Genomic DNA, 16,496 nt, shown 5'->3' with positions numbered 1-16,496 from the left:
CGATAAGGTTGTGACTTAGTGATGCTGCAGATGGTGCAACTGAACAAAGTGGCAGGTTTACTGTTATCATCAAATTAACAAGTTTTAATGTAGCAATTAATCATGACTTTACATTCAAACTTGACACTTTCCACTCAAACAGAGCGTACAGAGCGTTACCCATCCTCCATCCTCTCTCAGGACCTTCTCTTCTCTCGGTGCTCTGCAGGACTTTTTATTTTAAATTGTTTTCTGGTTCTATTTGTATGTTTTTTTCTGGTGATTGTTGCTCGAGAAGAGCTTCAGCCATCGTTGCGTTTACAAGACAAGAGGTTATAATTCACCCTCTGAGCAGCGCTGCGTCTTCAGGGCAGATTGGAGGCTACAGTGAGTCGCTATCAGAGACAGGCAGGGGCTAGCTGGTTAGCGTGAGTTAGCATTGGTTGTTGCTTTCCACCAGCAGCTGTTGGTGAGTAAAGGAATGAAGTTTGATGCTGAACTAGCACATTTCTTCTAGACTGGTAAGTAAACAGCTGTTAATGTTAACGCTGGCTATGTAGCAAAAGCAAAACTTACAAATAGCTCCTTTAAGCCGCCTTCAGGAGATAATCTTTCTCCTCCACCTACTTAGTCAACTCACTCACAGTCTCCTTCTCCTCTCTCACTTCTTATCTCACTTGAAGAAGAAAGAACACATTCTCCAAATCAATAGCATTACACAGACACACAAACAAGCCAAGACGCCAGGTGTTGACCTTTCACCCTTCCTTTGTAGTTGATATTCATGAGCAAATACAGACGGCAGCAGATGACTGTTGAAATGAATGCAGAAAGAAATCATTGAAATACGGTGCAGGGACGCAGGTCCAACATAAAACATGAGGTGATTAAATCTTATAACACTAGATGTCAGCAAAGTTGTTGCTGTGTTGGAGGTGTGTGTGTGTGTGTGTGTGTGTGTGTGTGTGTGTGTGTGTGAGGGAGAGGGAGAGAATTATTGTCTAAACTGAAAGGTTTCTGAAATCTTAAACTCAAGATGTAGATGTATTTGATTGTGATTATAATTGCTAATCAATCACGATCCTCTAATCTGTCTTTGTGATGACACTTTAAGCTTCCACAGTACTGCATGGCTGCCTTTTGTCTGCTGTCTAACCAGCACCTGAATCACTGCACCAGTGACTCTACACACTGACGGACAAAGCCGAGAGTAAAAGAGATTACGGCAGATATGCTTCAGTAAGTCAAACGAGGTTTGTTGAGGGTTTGTTTTCACTGGGGTTAATGTTCGCCGTCATTCAGGCCTGACTGTTTTCACCGAGATAAATGCGTTTACATTAATGTTTCGGAGCCGTGACTTGATTGGGGTGAGATCAAATTATTAGTTGGGATATAAGAAGATGGAAATAACAAGAAAAGAGACGTGGAAAGAAAAAACTGTGAAGGTGCGGAAAATGTACTTGTTTGTTATATAAACTGAGAAACAGTGTGTCAGCGGCTGTTTGTGTAAGAAGAAGACAAACAAAGAGTCCGATAGAGCGTGACGGCGCATAGAGGAGCGTGTGTGAGCGCAGCACATATTGACTCCATATCTATTTTCATGCAGCCTGAGATGAATCCTTTTGAAACGCTGCTCGTATAACAGACCATCGCCAGCCATGAATTGCAGAAACATTTTTTCAAGGGTGTATTTATCTTCAAGGTCAGGCCAGCTGCCGTGTGTGTGTGTGTGTGTGTGTGTGTGTGTGTGTGTGTGTGTAAGAGAGAGAATTTGTGGATTGTGAATGTGTGTACGTACAGAAGATGAAGATAATGTGTGTGTGTGTGTGTGTGTGTGTGTGTGTGTGTGTGTGTGTGTGTGTGTGCGTGCGCACTGTAAAAAGTCAACTGATGAAATATAATAAGCCGTTCAAGTTGACAGCCATTTAGTTGACAGACAAAGAGGTACCAAACGCGCACGCATACATCCACGCGCACAGAAACATAAGCGGTGTGACTGACAGAAAGTCTCAACACACGCACGGCTTGTGTTTACCGTGTTGACCGCTGGTTACCGTAGAGACAAGGTGAGGTGAACCCGAGCAGAGGGCTAATCTAAATACTGAGTCTTTATGGTGAAATATAAAGTCAAATGTCCCTCGGTTAAAACTTTTGGTACAACTGAAAAGCTTTTACCACCATACTAAACTGAAAAACAGCTTCTTCTTCTTTTTACATCTGAGTTTCTAAAGGATAGAAACTGATGAAACGGTGCGTTTGGCAGAATTATGATACATTGTGAGATTGTTACTGATTACACTTAAATATCGGGGGCTGAATTGAGCACATCTGAGTTAAAAGTGGACTAAGTTTGGTCCAAAAGTTTTTAGCCACAGAGGTCACATGACATCGCTTGAATGGGAAAGTGGTGTATATCACCTCATGTGACCTCTTGTCAGGACTGTGATGACATGTTCACACTCTGCCCAGAAGCCTATTTAATTAAAGAGCCTTTAACAGTGTGAAATCAATTTACTTCTGTCTATAAACATTAACAACCTGAGTAATAAAATGTGATATAGATCATTTGGCTGCACCTCTAGGGGATTTCATATAGCCAAAAACTTAGTTACTGTTTAAGACAGAAGTTGTAACTAAATGAACTCCAGCTGAGGAACAGGGTTAAGTTTAAATATAAGGTCTAATTATCACACTTCATACTGAACCATCAGCACGACTAACTGGAATCTACCAGGGAAATGTGGAAGATTTGGTGTCTCATTACTTAACAGGTTGGCTGCATAACAGGCCAAAACTCCCAACAACTCGGTGCATTCCTTTCAAAGCTCGACATCTCCCACACACTCCCACACACACCGGCCGTAAAATTAGCACTGAATATACCACCTTAAACCACCGCCCGCAGTGCAGGCCGGTACATTTGGCAAACGGAGGGGCTTCCTTCTCCCACTCTACTGTACAAACTGGCCTGAGCTGAACTCATGAGGCTGTGAGTGGTGTTGTATTCAACTCACCGAACTGAGGACGGCTACTTACTTTAATGCTTTTACTACTATTGCTATTACTCATTACATTACATTAGTTATGGAACAAGTAGTCAGATTACTTTGCTAATTACTCAACAGCAACAGCAGTAGTTACATTACATGTTTCATTACTTTTGTTACTCGATGCGTCAAAGGTTCGTATAAAGTACCCCAAAGCCTCCACACCCACACATCACGTCTTGTGTGTCTACATTTTCTTTCTATTAGTATTAGAGCACATCAGTCCAGTAGTCCCGTCCTCACAGCCTCCGACTCACCGGGTGATTCCTGCATGTCGGCTTACCGCTGGCTGACGGTGGCAAGCCAGATGAGAGCAGTGAGGAGGAGTCGAAGTGCCCCTCCCTCCCACACCTCCAGCTCCTGCATCAAGCTTACGTGTCCTGGACAAGTCCGTCTGTCAAACTCTAAGGAGGACAGCGAAGATACGAACCACCAACTTGTGGGAATATGAGGTTCCGTCTAAGGTCACTGAGTTCTTTTCAAACTCATGTGATATTCTGCTTCTCCACTGAGCCTCCCGTCATTTATTGCCAATGTCTGCTAATCTGTGGGTCAGTAGACAAGGGATACCCCAGTGATACTGATATACTCGACCATTAAAAACACATTTAATTCCTCTCATACTCTTCTGTCTTCTCACTTTCTATTTTCAAGTTGGTCTGTGGAGAACTCTGTTCATCTAAAATATGTTACAGTACAATATGCATTCATGTATTTGTTTGTCTTTTCATGTCAGAGTTTTTATAGCTGTTTACTATACGGCATTAAAAGATGAAAAAGGTATCAAGGAGTAACAACAGTCTTTGTTTATGCTGCTCTGTCTAACGTTAATAACACAGTTAGTCCTTCATTAGCCCATCGATACTCTCTGCCCGTCTCCAGTCTTGTCCCTGACAGACTCTTGGCTCACCTCTTCTCATTTATTGCAGCGTTTCATTTACATTAATCCATCCATGTGCGTTTCTGCATCTCCCCATCGTTCTCCTTTCACCCGCTCTCCCCCTTACAAATCCTTCCAACGTGTTTGTCCTCACCGCCTCACCGCCTCACCCCTCCCTCCCTCCCTCGTCCTTCTACAATGCTGGAAAGTGCTGATGAGGGGTAATTCAATAGAGAGGGGAAAGCTAAGACAGTCTCAGGACAGGGCACTGTGAGAACAGAGGGTCAGCACAGGACGTGAGCAGGCAGAGACAAGCATTTTATTTTTTATTTCTTTTATTTTTTATGTTGGGTGCATTTGAAAAACACAGTTCCAGACCTATGACAGGTATTCTGTCTCGGAAATGTAGTGTACTTATTATCCTTTTCCTCTATTTTGCTCTTCCTCTAAGAAAGGATTGTGTGGCAATATTTTATAGTACACCCAGTGTGTGAAATGGTTAACTGAGGGCAGGTAGAAGTAGAGAGTATGTTTGGCTTCAGGGTTAAGTAACCAGAGCTTTCGTGAAGAAGGAAGTGACGATGGATGTTTCAGCGCTTTAAATGCTTAAACTGGGCTTTGATTTCACTGTCTGTATCGGCGACCACATAATAATCTGTTGAAGGAGCGAAGGCACAAGTCACACGTCATGTCTCCTTATCAACAGTCAACAATGACTGAGTTTAACCCTGATGACATTGTTGCCATTACCTTGACCAATATAGTTTTAGCTGCTCAAACTTAACTTAAGCTTAACCACGGAGGAGACAACAAAAATCACAAATGACCTGTTTTTTCATTTCAGCGTGAGGAGCCATTCCTGACAACAGTGGGCTCATTTTTCTGTCTCCAGTGGGAGACATTAGCAGGTTTTATCAGCAGAGCTTTATTGCTGAAATGTTTGCAGTTGACACGTCAGTAAAACAAAACAGTGGTAACAGGCCATTAGCTAAATGTGTCCCGGGATTTCAAGCTCCCTCTCATACACACAATTTGCAGGTTAAGTGCGATCGAGATGAACATTTGATTTTGAATTACGGTAACTGAAATCTTTAGGTGTTAAGGTTAAAAACATAAAAGGCAGAAACAGACAGTATTAACTCAAATGTGTTAAATAAACAGTGCTCAAACAAGCCTATGCTTTCAGCTTAAAAAATACCTCGTGACCTTTTGTTTAACTGGCTGCAGCCTTGTAACAACTCAAGTGGCTCTTTCTTTGTCCCTCATACATGCACCTATCATAAATAATTCATCTCTTTGCCTCGACTAACTGGGAGAAAGACGACTCACTACATCACTTAACACGATAAGCAATTGAAAGAGATGGAGAGTCAGAGAGAGACACACAAGCTGTCAGGGCTCTTACTGCGTGGAGATTAATAGGTCATAAAGACGGAGGCAGGAGCAGATATGGAGGCAGAGTAAAAGCAGCGAATTTGTAGATTTGGAGAGGGGAAAGTGGAAGGGGACGAGACAGGAAGTAGAAATTAGGAAAAGGGGCGAGATGAAAGAGGAGAAGGAACTTACAAGTTGAGGCTGTCTGGGGTAAAAGAGAAAAGTGCCTTGTTCTCTACGAGTTCCAGCTCAGCACATTTGTGAGGAAAGATATGACTTTATTTTAAAGGAGGGCTGAAGTTCAGTTTAAGTTTGATGTGTGTGTGTCAGGATTTTGGTGCGTTACAGAATGGGATGTTTCTGCATTAGTTTTTCTGACTCCTCGGGGGCAAAAATCCGAGGTTAGAGGACCTTTGTCACCATGGTTACGATAATAAACCCCTGGTGGAGCTTACAGATCAATCGTAGTAATGGTTGCAAGAATTAATGTCGACTATCGGCTGGAAACTTGACGTCACTCGTCAATAAAACATAACTACAGGTCGTAACGAGCTGCTTGAACCAACAACCTATGGGCTGGTTTTTGTGATGCTTTAATGCTCGTTTCTCTTGTATAGTCGTTATGGCAACTGTTTACACATCCGGCAGCACAGTATGTATAAGTCCAACACTAGCTCTCCTTTTTTGCTCTGTTTTGGTCTCCGAGAAACATCTGCCTCTTCAGTTGCTACTTGCTCCGCGATGTTGACCAGAGAGCTGCTAGCTGACTCTGTCTGTCGGCTGTGTGGCGCCGGGCAAGACGATGCAGTTTCCCCTGAAAACAGCTGTTGAATGAGCTGAACGAGAGCTGAACGAAAGCAGTAGAAATGTAGAGATAGAACCAAAACAATCTGCTTGAAGATGCAGATGTTTTTCAGTTTCTGTATTTGTTAATAAGTTGTCAGAAAAGGTAATGAAACAAGGCAACAGTCAAAGTGGAATTTCAGCGCTTCCCCCTTATCTTAAACTTTTTTCTTACTTTTTAAGTGGCATCTGTGCTGGTGGGAAGACGCGGGCTTCATGAGGATTACAAAATAAATCAAAGCAGATAACAGTAAAAAGAAAAAAAAAAAGAAAAGAGGGTCACGCAGGCAAAGAGAGAAGATGAACCGGGTGGAGATAAGGACTGAGGGCGAGTCAGATAGAATGGTATTATTAATAGGCCTGTGTGTGATTTGTTAGTGCTGCAGAGAAAGTGATCACACTCCAGGGCCAACGGTGTGTGCGTCATGTCTTGACCCCCCCAACCCCCCCCCCCCCCCCCCCCCCCCACCCCCCCATCACCACTAGCACCACCAGCACCAGCACCACCTTTCTCAAAATAGAGAGAATACGGAGAGGTGGGGATGTGGTGGGTGAGCGGGGGGTATATGGGGTAAGTGTGTATGTGTTTTGAAGCGGCTATAAAAGTCTTTATTGTGTCCTCCCTCCCAACTTGCACATCTTACCTCCATCTCCAACCCTTCTCTCCGCTCCATTCTCTCTCCATCACACTTCCTCCTGCCCTCCGTCTCACCTCTCAGGTGCATTCATCCGACCCGTTCATTCAGGTAAGACTGGAAAGAAATATTAGAATATCAAATGTCATGGCAGAGGATAGATAGACAAAAACACACACACAATATAAGTCAGATCTTTCAGGTGCTTTGGTCGATGACAAGAATGAGTTCTAGACCACTGAATGAATGAATGAATGAATGAATGAAATACAGTGATTTCTGGGGTTGTCTGTGACATCTGAACGGCACTTGAATTAAATACCTTTGTTAGTTTCATAAATACTTAAACCAGAGAGGATCATGGATGTAAATTCAACCAGGATTATAAAAAAGTGCACGTTTTGAATAAAATTGATATTACTAAAAAAGTTGATGTATTTTTATTCCAAATGAACTCAGTCTTAAAGAAACGTAGAAACGAAGGCCGGTAACAACAACCAGTGTAAACACAGCGTCAAAATGAATGTTCTGCAATCGTCAATAGAGGAGGTTAAACATCGCTCTGCTACTGCGTCATCATTGTTTCTCGTTTCTGTTTTTTGAAGAATTTGGGACAATTTACTTTTATGTCTCTATAAGTTGCTGCTGATCTTGCATTTCTTACATTTCCCTGAGTGCTGCGACTTGATGTCCCCTCTTTGATGGTTTAACTGGATCTGCTGTTAAATGTAATGTAATGTCAGGAGCAGGTGTTGTTCTGACGGGTTCTGTCTTGGCTCTTGTTTCACCACGAACAGGTGTAATAAACACGACAGCCGCGACTTTAAGTCGCCTGCAGTTAATAGTAACATATATTCTAAGTGTTTTTTATTGTTGTTACTCTTTTGAATGGGCCCCCCTTTCTATAAAATTGACCCAGATGCTCAATGAGACTGCCTGTTTTAATAAAACATACTTTATAAATAATACACTTGCTGTGCCATGACTGAGTGCTGACTGTTCTGTTGGCAGAAACTCAATCTTTAACTATCCTTTGTGCTATAGGGCATTATAGCTTTTCTGTTCTCAGACAATGTTGACTTACTCTTCAAAGTATCTGAGCAAAAAAGTTGTCTGGAAGAGCAGAACTGAAGCTACTTTGCTGAGGAAACTCAGATTTAATATGCAACGTCTTGTGTTTATTTATAGCACACTAACAGGCAAATCTGACTTTCAATCTCCAGAGTCCGTCATCTGATGAATCGACGTGCTATGATGCTAAAATATAACCTCACTTATCCGTCTCAGCGGCCTTATTTGTTCGCTGCAGGACAAGTTGGTAGAGTCACCGTGTCTGCAATGCTGATTTTTTACATTTTAGTGCTACACTGAGAAAACAGGTACATGCTCAGGGACACTTTACACTCGGTTGCTGCAGAAGGCGAAAGCAGCTTCAGCCCTTTTGACTAAAGGACGTTTTCTCTAACCACAGCTGTGGTCTACAAGTCTCACAGTCAAAGATGTTGTGATAGAGCTTGTGTACTTTACATAAGGCTGAAGGTGCGTTGTCAACCATATGAGCGCCAGCTATGACTGAGATGCATATGTCACACTGTCTGTGAGTTATTACCACTATGTTAACAACACTGACGGGATATCAAAATCCACAGCAACTTGCCAGAATGATTTATTGTTAATAAATAGAAGGTTAAATTACTGTAGGTATCCAAACAATCCTTCTGCCAAAGGACGAAGACCTGAGACGTCACAAGCTGGCGACATCATGGATGTATATTTGTAAGATATTATCTCATAGCTGGAGAAGAAAGTTTGCACATCTCAAGACATTTCAAAATTTTCAAGTACATGCTCGCTAATTGGCTTTTGCCGCCAAAAGTCAGACACATAACAGGTGGAGAGAAAGTTGAGAAGTAGGAGATTGGACAGAAAAGAATCGGATGACTCTCTTTCTCTTTTTTTTATGTGACTTTGTCCTTCAGTCAGGGAGGGTAAGTATTTTATTGGGGTCATGACAAACCTGCAGGGGGACTATCGAAACTACTCCACCGGGTCTCTGTGCGTCTCATATCCTCGCCGAGGCACTATGTGGCACAAGAAGCACATTCGCAGAGACACAAACACTCTCTCAAAGATAACAAACACATGGGAGCTCAGTTCTCACACACAAACACATTCTTCACACATCTGTCTTGACAGCTTGCCACTGGTTCCCAGTGCTCTCAGCTGCTAAACAAGGAGGGAGCCTGAGAGCCTTCAGCTCAGTCCTGACACCTACAGGCTGCTGCAGTGAACTGCCACAGAGGGGAACCTGTCCACACGTCCTGAACCTTTGGGGAAACATGACTTAGTCAATCTATCACAATCCTTTTTTCTTAAAGCAACATCCAGCTTTACATTCACACTACAAACACGACCCAGTCTTTCGCTGCGACCACTGAAGAAGTTAGGGCTTAAATGTCTTGACATCTTGTATCATCCATCTATAACACACCGCTTTACTGACGCGGAGTATGCACTGATTAACATGCATGTAAATACTGGCAAATTAGACACTGGATTAATGTGGACAAACTCATAATAAGAATAAAAGAATTACAATGTAAGATAGTTATAACACTACAGCAGTGTTACGTACTAAAGTCACACATTTGCATTAATCAGCAATGAATCCAAATAGATTTGAATGTGGATATTTTACCATTATTATGCTATTCGTGTTAAATTAATGTTATCATTGTTCCAGATGCTGTTAACAACAGTCTGTCTTTTTGTTGCAGTGTGTTACACAACATAGGTGTAGTCAGTCTGTTCTCTATATTTCCATTATAGTGCCAGCGCCTTGTGTCTGTGTAAAACTAAGACACTATATGTCAGACAGAGTGATGCAAGAGAAAAGAGCCAAGTGGATACAAATACTTAAACAGTTTCAGAAGGATAGAGAAAGTTTTGTGCACAGCACAAGGTGAACAGTTAGATAATGTGGTTGTGTGCAAAATCGAGGTCCATGTATGAGTGCACCCTTAATGTATACCTGACTATATTTATGCCCACGTCTTAAATTCTGATCTATGGCTCTTTATCACGTCCCATCTTTTCAATGCCTGAATGCATTTCTCATTCAACCAGGTCCATCAGGGTCAAATTCCTCTTTGTGTACATTTGTGTGTCTGTCTTCCCCAACAAAGAGACTATATTAAGTTCCTATCATCCCTTCGTTAAGTGTGTCTGGGCCAGAACTTTAGTTTGAACCAACACATTCTCAAACATATATAAACATAATGGAAACAACCTTTGTGCTAAATCCTCCACTCCTGCGCTCCCACCTCTGCACTCACCTCCTTCAAATAATGTTGTTTCATTTCTTACTCTGTACCTTTTATGTCCTCTCCGTCCCCCACTCTCTCTCTCTCTCGCTCTCTCTCTCTCTCTGTCTCTCTCTCTCCAGCTGACAAAATGTCGATGACAGATCTGTTGAAAGCTGAGGAGATCAAGAAAGCTCTTGATGCCTTCGCAGGTCTGTAACCATTGTAAAGTCGACATGGTGTTCTCAGTAGAAACAGACCTACAGAGTTTCAGAATTTAGCTATGGATACTGACAGTCAGAAAATCTACAAACATATGTCTTCAATCCACAGAGACACTGTTACTGTAGAAAGACGACTCTATCCTGCTCTGTATGTGCAGTGCTAATTTAATCCACAACCGACCCCTTGGACTTGTCATACCAATTTCATTTGAAACCGGTTAATGTAAAGATATAAGTTAGAGGAGTCTGATGTTTCTGTCTGTGCTTTTTTTGTTTTTTGTTGTTGTTCTTTTTGTCTTGACCTTTCAAGCAGAAACATTCGATCCTAAAAAGTTCTTTGAAATGGTGGGGATGAAGGCCATGACGGCCGAAAACGTCAAGAAGGTCTTCCAGGTTCTGGATGTGGACGGTAGCGGATTCATAGAGGAGGAAGAGCTCAAGTGAGGGACTCCCACACACCCAGAAAAACACACAAACACAACACTACGATGACTCTTTGTAACACCATGTGCTTTCCTCAGGTTTGTACTGAAGGGCTTTTCCAAGGAAGGCAGAGATCTGACTGACGCCGAGACGAAAGCATTCCTCCAAGCAGCAGACAAAGATGGAGACGGCAAGATCGGCATTGACGGTGAGTGGAAAGCAAGAATAGCGCGTATAGGTTTAAATATTTAAACAAGAAGTAGAGAAGGGGAAGAACGTAGAGGGGGGGCTAAAGGTGGATTACTGTAGCTCTACACCTCCACACTGGGTGAGAAATACGACCTGAAGTTATACCAACATTTCTATGATCTCTGATGCCTCCTGTTGCAAAGAGGATGTTGCTACCTCTTTAGCAAAACAACAACTAATCACAGTCAATATGGAAGAAGAGTTAAAACAATGCAATTAAAGCATAAAAGCTGGGATGAATTGTAATATAATCCAAACCTGAATCATTTGTTTGTGGAGATGATCGTGTCTGAAAACGAATGTGCAAGTAATTTTTCTTTCATTTTACAAAAAGCACAATCATTAAAATACATTTCTGACAATCACAAAATTACATTTCAGCTCTACTGGTGTAATTCAGGTGTTTGCATTAGGTTAGGTTTTAAGTTTTACACATTATTCTGTAGTTTTCATGTTGTCAGAAAACAAAAAAAACCAAAACCATCGATGCATCTCTGAATACTTACCCGCTTTTCAGCTCAATGGCCATTTTTTCGTACTAAATATAAATCTTTAAAAGCAGGTCACAAATATATAGTTTCATCTTTAACAAAAGGCCAAATAATAAACATTTCGACTTGTCAAAGCAGGAAAAGCACAGGTGGAATTAATATCATAAACGACGGGGGCGTTCAGGTGAGCCAGGTCAATGGCTCCGTTATTGTTCACGCTCAGTCACTGTCGCGGCTCACTGGACACTTAATAAAAAACAGCCATCATGAATGTCACTATTTACACCTGCGCTATTGCTGCCTCGACAAGTCAGAACATCTGCCGGTCTGTAACGGAGCTCAGTGGAATAAGATATATCAGGCTATGTTTACACAAATACTTGTTCGTAGGACAAATGAATTTATTGGATGTGTTGACAGGTGACGGAGTTTGTCTCATAATTCGTGCACTTTTTCATTTTTACTTTTCTTTTTCAGAGTTTGAGACAATGGTGCATGAGTAGGGGATAGCTGACCACCCCCCCTCCCCCTTCTTCTTCCTCCTCCTCCTCTTCGTCCCTGCATTCATATTTTGTAACTGCCACCTTCAAACTCCTCTCACCTCCCTCGGGACCCCAAGCATGGAGTCAGACCAGGCCTGCTCTCTACAAAACACGACCAGAAAGAGGCCGATAGGGAGCCGCCACGAGGAGAAGCACACAGGCATAATAGGCACCAGTTTCATTTTTAAGTTTTCTTTTTTTATATATATTTAATCACTCACGCTGTATGGGTTTCAGAATCATTCTTAATGATTTCATGAGGATAGTTTGTGGTCTCAAAACAGGTGGTACTAGTGCTGTAGATGGTGTAGATGTTATGAAGACTTATTAAATCTTAATTTCCTTCCTCTGTGTATTTCAGGTTGTGCATTTTGTCTGATTGGTTTTACTTCTAGATGTTCACATATCAGTGCACTTTCCTCCCACTCCTCTTCCTCATCCACCTTCCCTCACCTCACCTCACCTCCTCTCCTCTATCCCCTCCTCCTCCTCCTCACTCCCTGCCTCCGATCAGATGATGTAGTAAATAAAATGAAATGTAAGAAGAGCTGTGAAGACAGAAAAGATCTGAGTAAGAAATGATAATAAAAAATGTTGAGTAATAACTGTCTCTTTACTTATTGTCACTCACAGCCGACACAAAACATTAAACTCAAAGAACAAAGCGCAAAACATGTCAATCACAGAACAGAGTAGAAGGTTACAAATTTATAATGACTAGGTGCTAAACTGCAGCCTAAAGTTAAATATGAGGGAAATCTATCGCTATCATGAGATAAAACATCCTGGATCAAATATAAAATGGCCCAAGTCAGATTTGAATGGATTACATTTTTGTTTAGCTCTGTCAAATAGGATCAGATCAGATGACCACAAAATTCAGATTTTTGATACATTTGCTTACAGCTTAAAGAAATAGTTCAACATCTGGGAACTGTGGTTATTTGCTTCGCTTGCCTAGATTTAGATGCAAAAACTGATACTCATGTCTATAACCCAGAAGCCAGATAGCTTAGCTTAGCTTAACTAGCCTTGTTCTATCCAGAGGCAAGAAAAATAAAACAGGTGCTGGTAGGTGGATTGTTTCCAGTCTTCATGTTAAGCTAACCAGCTGCTGACGGACAGATTTGAGAGTAGTATTGATCTTCTTATCTAACTCAGACAAAAAGCGAATAAGCATAATTCCCAAAATGTGTAACTATTACTTTAATATACTTAATTATTTTAATTGAAACTTAAATATTGTACAAAGAGTTGATAAAACAACTATTTTAAAAGTTTATGATTTTGATATTTAATTATTAAGAAGTACCATTATATTACTTTTGGTACAACACTGTACAAAAAACTCACTAAACCTTCTGCTGCCCTTCACATTTCAGAGATGTCATTACATTCTCCAGAAACAAAATTGTATATCCTGCCTCCACCACCTGATCCTGCAGCCTCGGTTACAAACCCTGCCTGCATGAGCGCTGATGGATCAGTGGATCCGAGGAGCAGATCTGTCATTGGTCGTCGTGGGGCGAAGCTTTACTGTGGCGAATGGGTTTGTGCCTCTGAAACGAGAGGATGACGGAAAATGTTACACAATACCTCATGCGCTCAACTGCTTTCTGTCAACACAAATAAAAAGCACATACACACAAATGGAGACGCTCCAGTTTGGAAAACTAACACCAGACCCCAGCGAGAGCGTGGTCAATTTGACTGTGGCTAGTGAGCAGGTTGCAGACGTCCTACATTTTTTTAAAACTACTATTTGACAGTGACTTATTGGTTTAAAAATGTGTGGTTCGTCCATTCTTGAGGGGCGAAACTCACTACCATTTTTTTCCGGAAAATGTTGCTAGACTTAGATGAAATTTGTGAAAAAAACACCTAAATAAAATTTAACCAAAATAGTAAAATGAAATTCTTAACACACTTTTTTGATTTTGAGCTGTCATCGTTTCTGTACCAAAATGTATTCTGTTTTTTCGTCATACTGAAACAGCATATAAACGGTTACTGAAAGTGTCCACTGAAACCCAGACAACTGCTACAAGCACATCTCCACTAAACTTCACATTCCTCACAAGTGATTCATGCACACTTGTATGGAATCCAGTCACTGTGTTGAATTAGGATCATTCCAGACAAAGGGTTTCTCTGACACAACACTGATTACCCAAAACATAATCCTTTATAAAATGAACTGGAACTGGAATTCATCACTGAATCATTCCACAGAATACAAACAGATCTTTTTTTTCTTCTGTTAAATCTGAACGCTGAAAATTACCTGGGAAACAAAGGGTTGTCCGGTGGCCCATGGGTGGATAATGCCTAAGAAAAGAGAGGATTGTCAGTGTGAACCAAAGCAATGAAAGTGAAGTAGGATTAACGGACCAGAGTTACTTTATATGAAGCAGAAAAAAATATTTGCAGAGTAAGTTCTTTTCGATATTAAACCTCTGGTACCTGGACTTCAGACGCTGATTCGCCCTTCCTGTCAGGGAGGGGAGAGATTGGTCGAAAATCTTCAGAGCCCCTTCTGAGATTCTGACTCGACGGAGGAGGCGGCGGTGGAGGCGGGTGTTCATTGTAGGTCTTAGTTTGAGCGTGCTTGATCTCTGTCACTGGTTCTGCCTTCTTCTCAGGAAGCGGAGAGGTCGGCCGGAAGTCTACAGAAGCTCTGCGGTTGGGCGTGGCCGGGGGCGGGATATCTCCGTAGTTCTTGCTCTCCAATTGGTCGGTGTGGGTGTCAGTGGGGTCCAGCAGATTGTTCATACTGTGGCTTCTTAGTGAACCACCACTGAGGGTCAGAGCAGAAATTTTAGTGAGTCATAACAGACAGTGACAGTGAAAGATAAATCTTTCCCACTTCTGGCCTGAGTGTATACCCAATTGCAAATCAATCCCAGCTGTCAATCATGACGTCATTCCCCCTTTTTAGAGTTGAGACCAAACTTATCAGAAAACTGAACACTTGAACGTACATCAGCGTTATAAAATGACAGAAACCATCTTTGGGGAAAAATTTATTTGACATTTTGTAGTTGGCCCATGTCCCACCCGTCCCAAGATGTTGTACACAGTCACTGGTTCAGACCTGATGGTAATTCCTACCTTGTTGCTAAAGTGTTGGAGAAATCTTCAATAGGTGCCACATAAGCAGCAGGGAACCAGCCCTGACTGGGGGAGGTAAGACAGATACAGATGAGGCGACAGCGAGCAGCAAACAAAACAATTCACACTCTACAATACTTTGTCCTTGCACCAGGAATATACAGTGTAGTTTTCAGAATTTGAATTAATGTCCATGTGTGCAGAACAGTGTCTGTGAATGTCTTTGTCAACCTTTACACCATTTCTCTCCTCTGGATTATCAAATTAGTATTTTATTCTGCTCTACTCTTTGTGCTCTTGTTAAATTCAAACCTTCACTAAACACATTTTTCATTTTTTCCTCATGAAGTGGTCACGATGAACAGGCTTCACAATATGACACTTGAGTGGCTGATCAATACCAATCACTATCACGCTGACCTGCTGAGATTTCTCTTCACAAAACACTCGACCTATTCTCTACTTTGCAAGGCCGTCAACCTCGTGCTCTTACAAGTGAGTAATCCTCATCGAGAGACAGTTTGTTTTCATGATAAACAAATGACAGTATTGTGTCTATTCCCATTATAATTTCTTTCTTCTATATCTAAGGATGAGTTAGCTTATTCATCACTGTGAAGGTCGTTCCACTGTCACAGCTATAGAGATCGGATGCAATTTCTTCTGTTCTGAGAATTCAATACCAATGTAAACACTGGTGAAAACCCATATATCTGTGGTTCCTGCGCCTGCACACATACACATAACTCTTCTATTCCCGCTACCCACCGCAGGCTGCTGTCAGTGCGTCCGTACAGCCAGCCGTTGCGTGGTTCCTGGACGAGTACGGTGACAGTCTCTCCCCTGTTGAAAGGTAGAAGTTTTGGGTTGGATGAGGAAGGGTGAGACACCAGGGCTCTCATGGCTCTCCCGCCTCCCAGACCCAGAGATTCCCCCACTGAGCTGGAGCGCGAGCGGCTGGGGAGGGGAGACGGTGCTGGAGGAGGAGAGAAGACAGAGAAGGAACAGAAAGAGATTAATAGAATGCAGAGAAATAAAGGGTCAGAGAGTTTCTTCTGCTTTATAATTAATATGGCAGTGAGAAAGAAATTCACAGGTGCAGGGGGCGAGAGACGTATACTAAAATTAATGAATATAATATCATAGCACAGGCAAGAGATTAATTTATTCATTCACTAAAGCAGAAATAACATTATTACCATAATTATTAACAGGACAATGTGCAGAACATTATCTAGTGGTTGTTTAATTGACCTAATGCTGTAGAGAAAAATACATCTTTTCTTCTTTGGGTTCAGCGGCTGTCAGATTATTACCATATTAATATACAGGAATTGTGATTAGTACAGTCTACCTCCCACCTCTAGAGGGCACTCTGCCCAGTGCCTGCTGCTCC

The 16,496-nt window shown here is 41.8% G+C and overlaps 2 protein-coding genes across 2 annotated transcripts in view; one reads left to right on the top strand and one right to left on the bottom strand.

The window, feature by feature from the left end:
* The window catches only part of LOC130166329 (parvalbumin-7-like), a 35,967-nt gene extending 23,373 nt beyond the window's left edge, over positions 1 to 12,594 (top strand). The window contains exons 2-5 of the mRNA XM_056371873.1: positions 10,204 to 10,272; positions 10,595 to 10,724; positions 10,806 to 10,915; positions 11,925 to 12,594. Of these exons, the coding sequence (XP_056227848.1) occupies positions 10,212 to 10,272; positions 10,595 to 10,724; positions 10,806 to 10,915; positions 11,925 to 11,950 (327 nt within the window). The 5' untranslated portion in view covers positions 10,204 to 10,211 and the 3' untranslated portion in view covers positions 11,951 to 12,594. The remainder of the gene's footprint in view (positions 1 to 10,203; positions 10,273 to 10,594; positions 10,725 to 10,805; positions 10,916 to 11,924) is intronic.
* A 1-nt stretch (position 12,595) lies between these two features.
* Positions 12,596 to 16,496, bottom strand: part of baiap2l2b (BAR/IMD domain containing adaptor protein 2 like 2b) — a 9,133-nt gene continuing 5,232 nt past the window's right edge. Inside the window, exons 8-13 of the mRNA XM_056371874.1 lie at positions 16,462 to 16,496; positions 15,869 to 16,076; positions 15,101 to 15,166; positions 14,453 to 14,786; positions 14,274 to 14,317; positions 12,596 to 13,548 (exon numbers count right to left, since the gene is read on the bottom strand). The exon at positions 16,462 to 16,496 is cut by the window's right edge and continues 68 nt beyond it. Coding sequence (XP_056227849.1) covers positions 13,473 to 13,548; positions 14,274 to 14,317; positions 14,453 to 14,786; positions 15,101 to 15,166; positions 15,869 to 16,076; positions 16,462 to 16,496 — 763 coding nt within the window. The 3' untranslated portion in view covers positions 12,596 to 13,472. The remainder of the gene's footprint in view (positions 13,549 to 14,273; positions 14,318 to 14,452; positions 14,787 to 15,100; positions 15,167 to 15,868; positions 16,077 to 16,461) is intronic.

Source organism: Seriola aureovittata, chromosome 3, assembly GCF_021018895.1.
Source record: "Seriola aureovittata isolate HTS-2021-v1 ecotype China chromosome 3, ASM2101889v1, whole genome shotgun sequence".
Classification (NCBI taxonomy): domain Eukaryota; kingdom Metazoa; phylum Chordata; class Actinopteri; order Carangiformes; family Carangidae; genus Seriola; species Seriola aureovittata.
The sequence above is the reverse complement of the archived record's forward strand: the minus strand, read 5'-3'. Positions and strand labels throughout refer to the sequence as shown.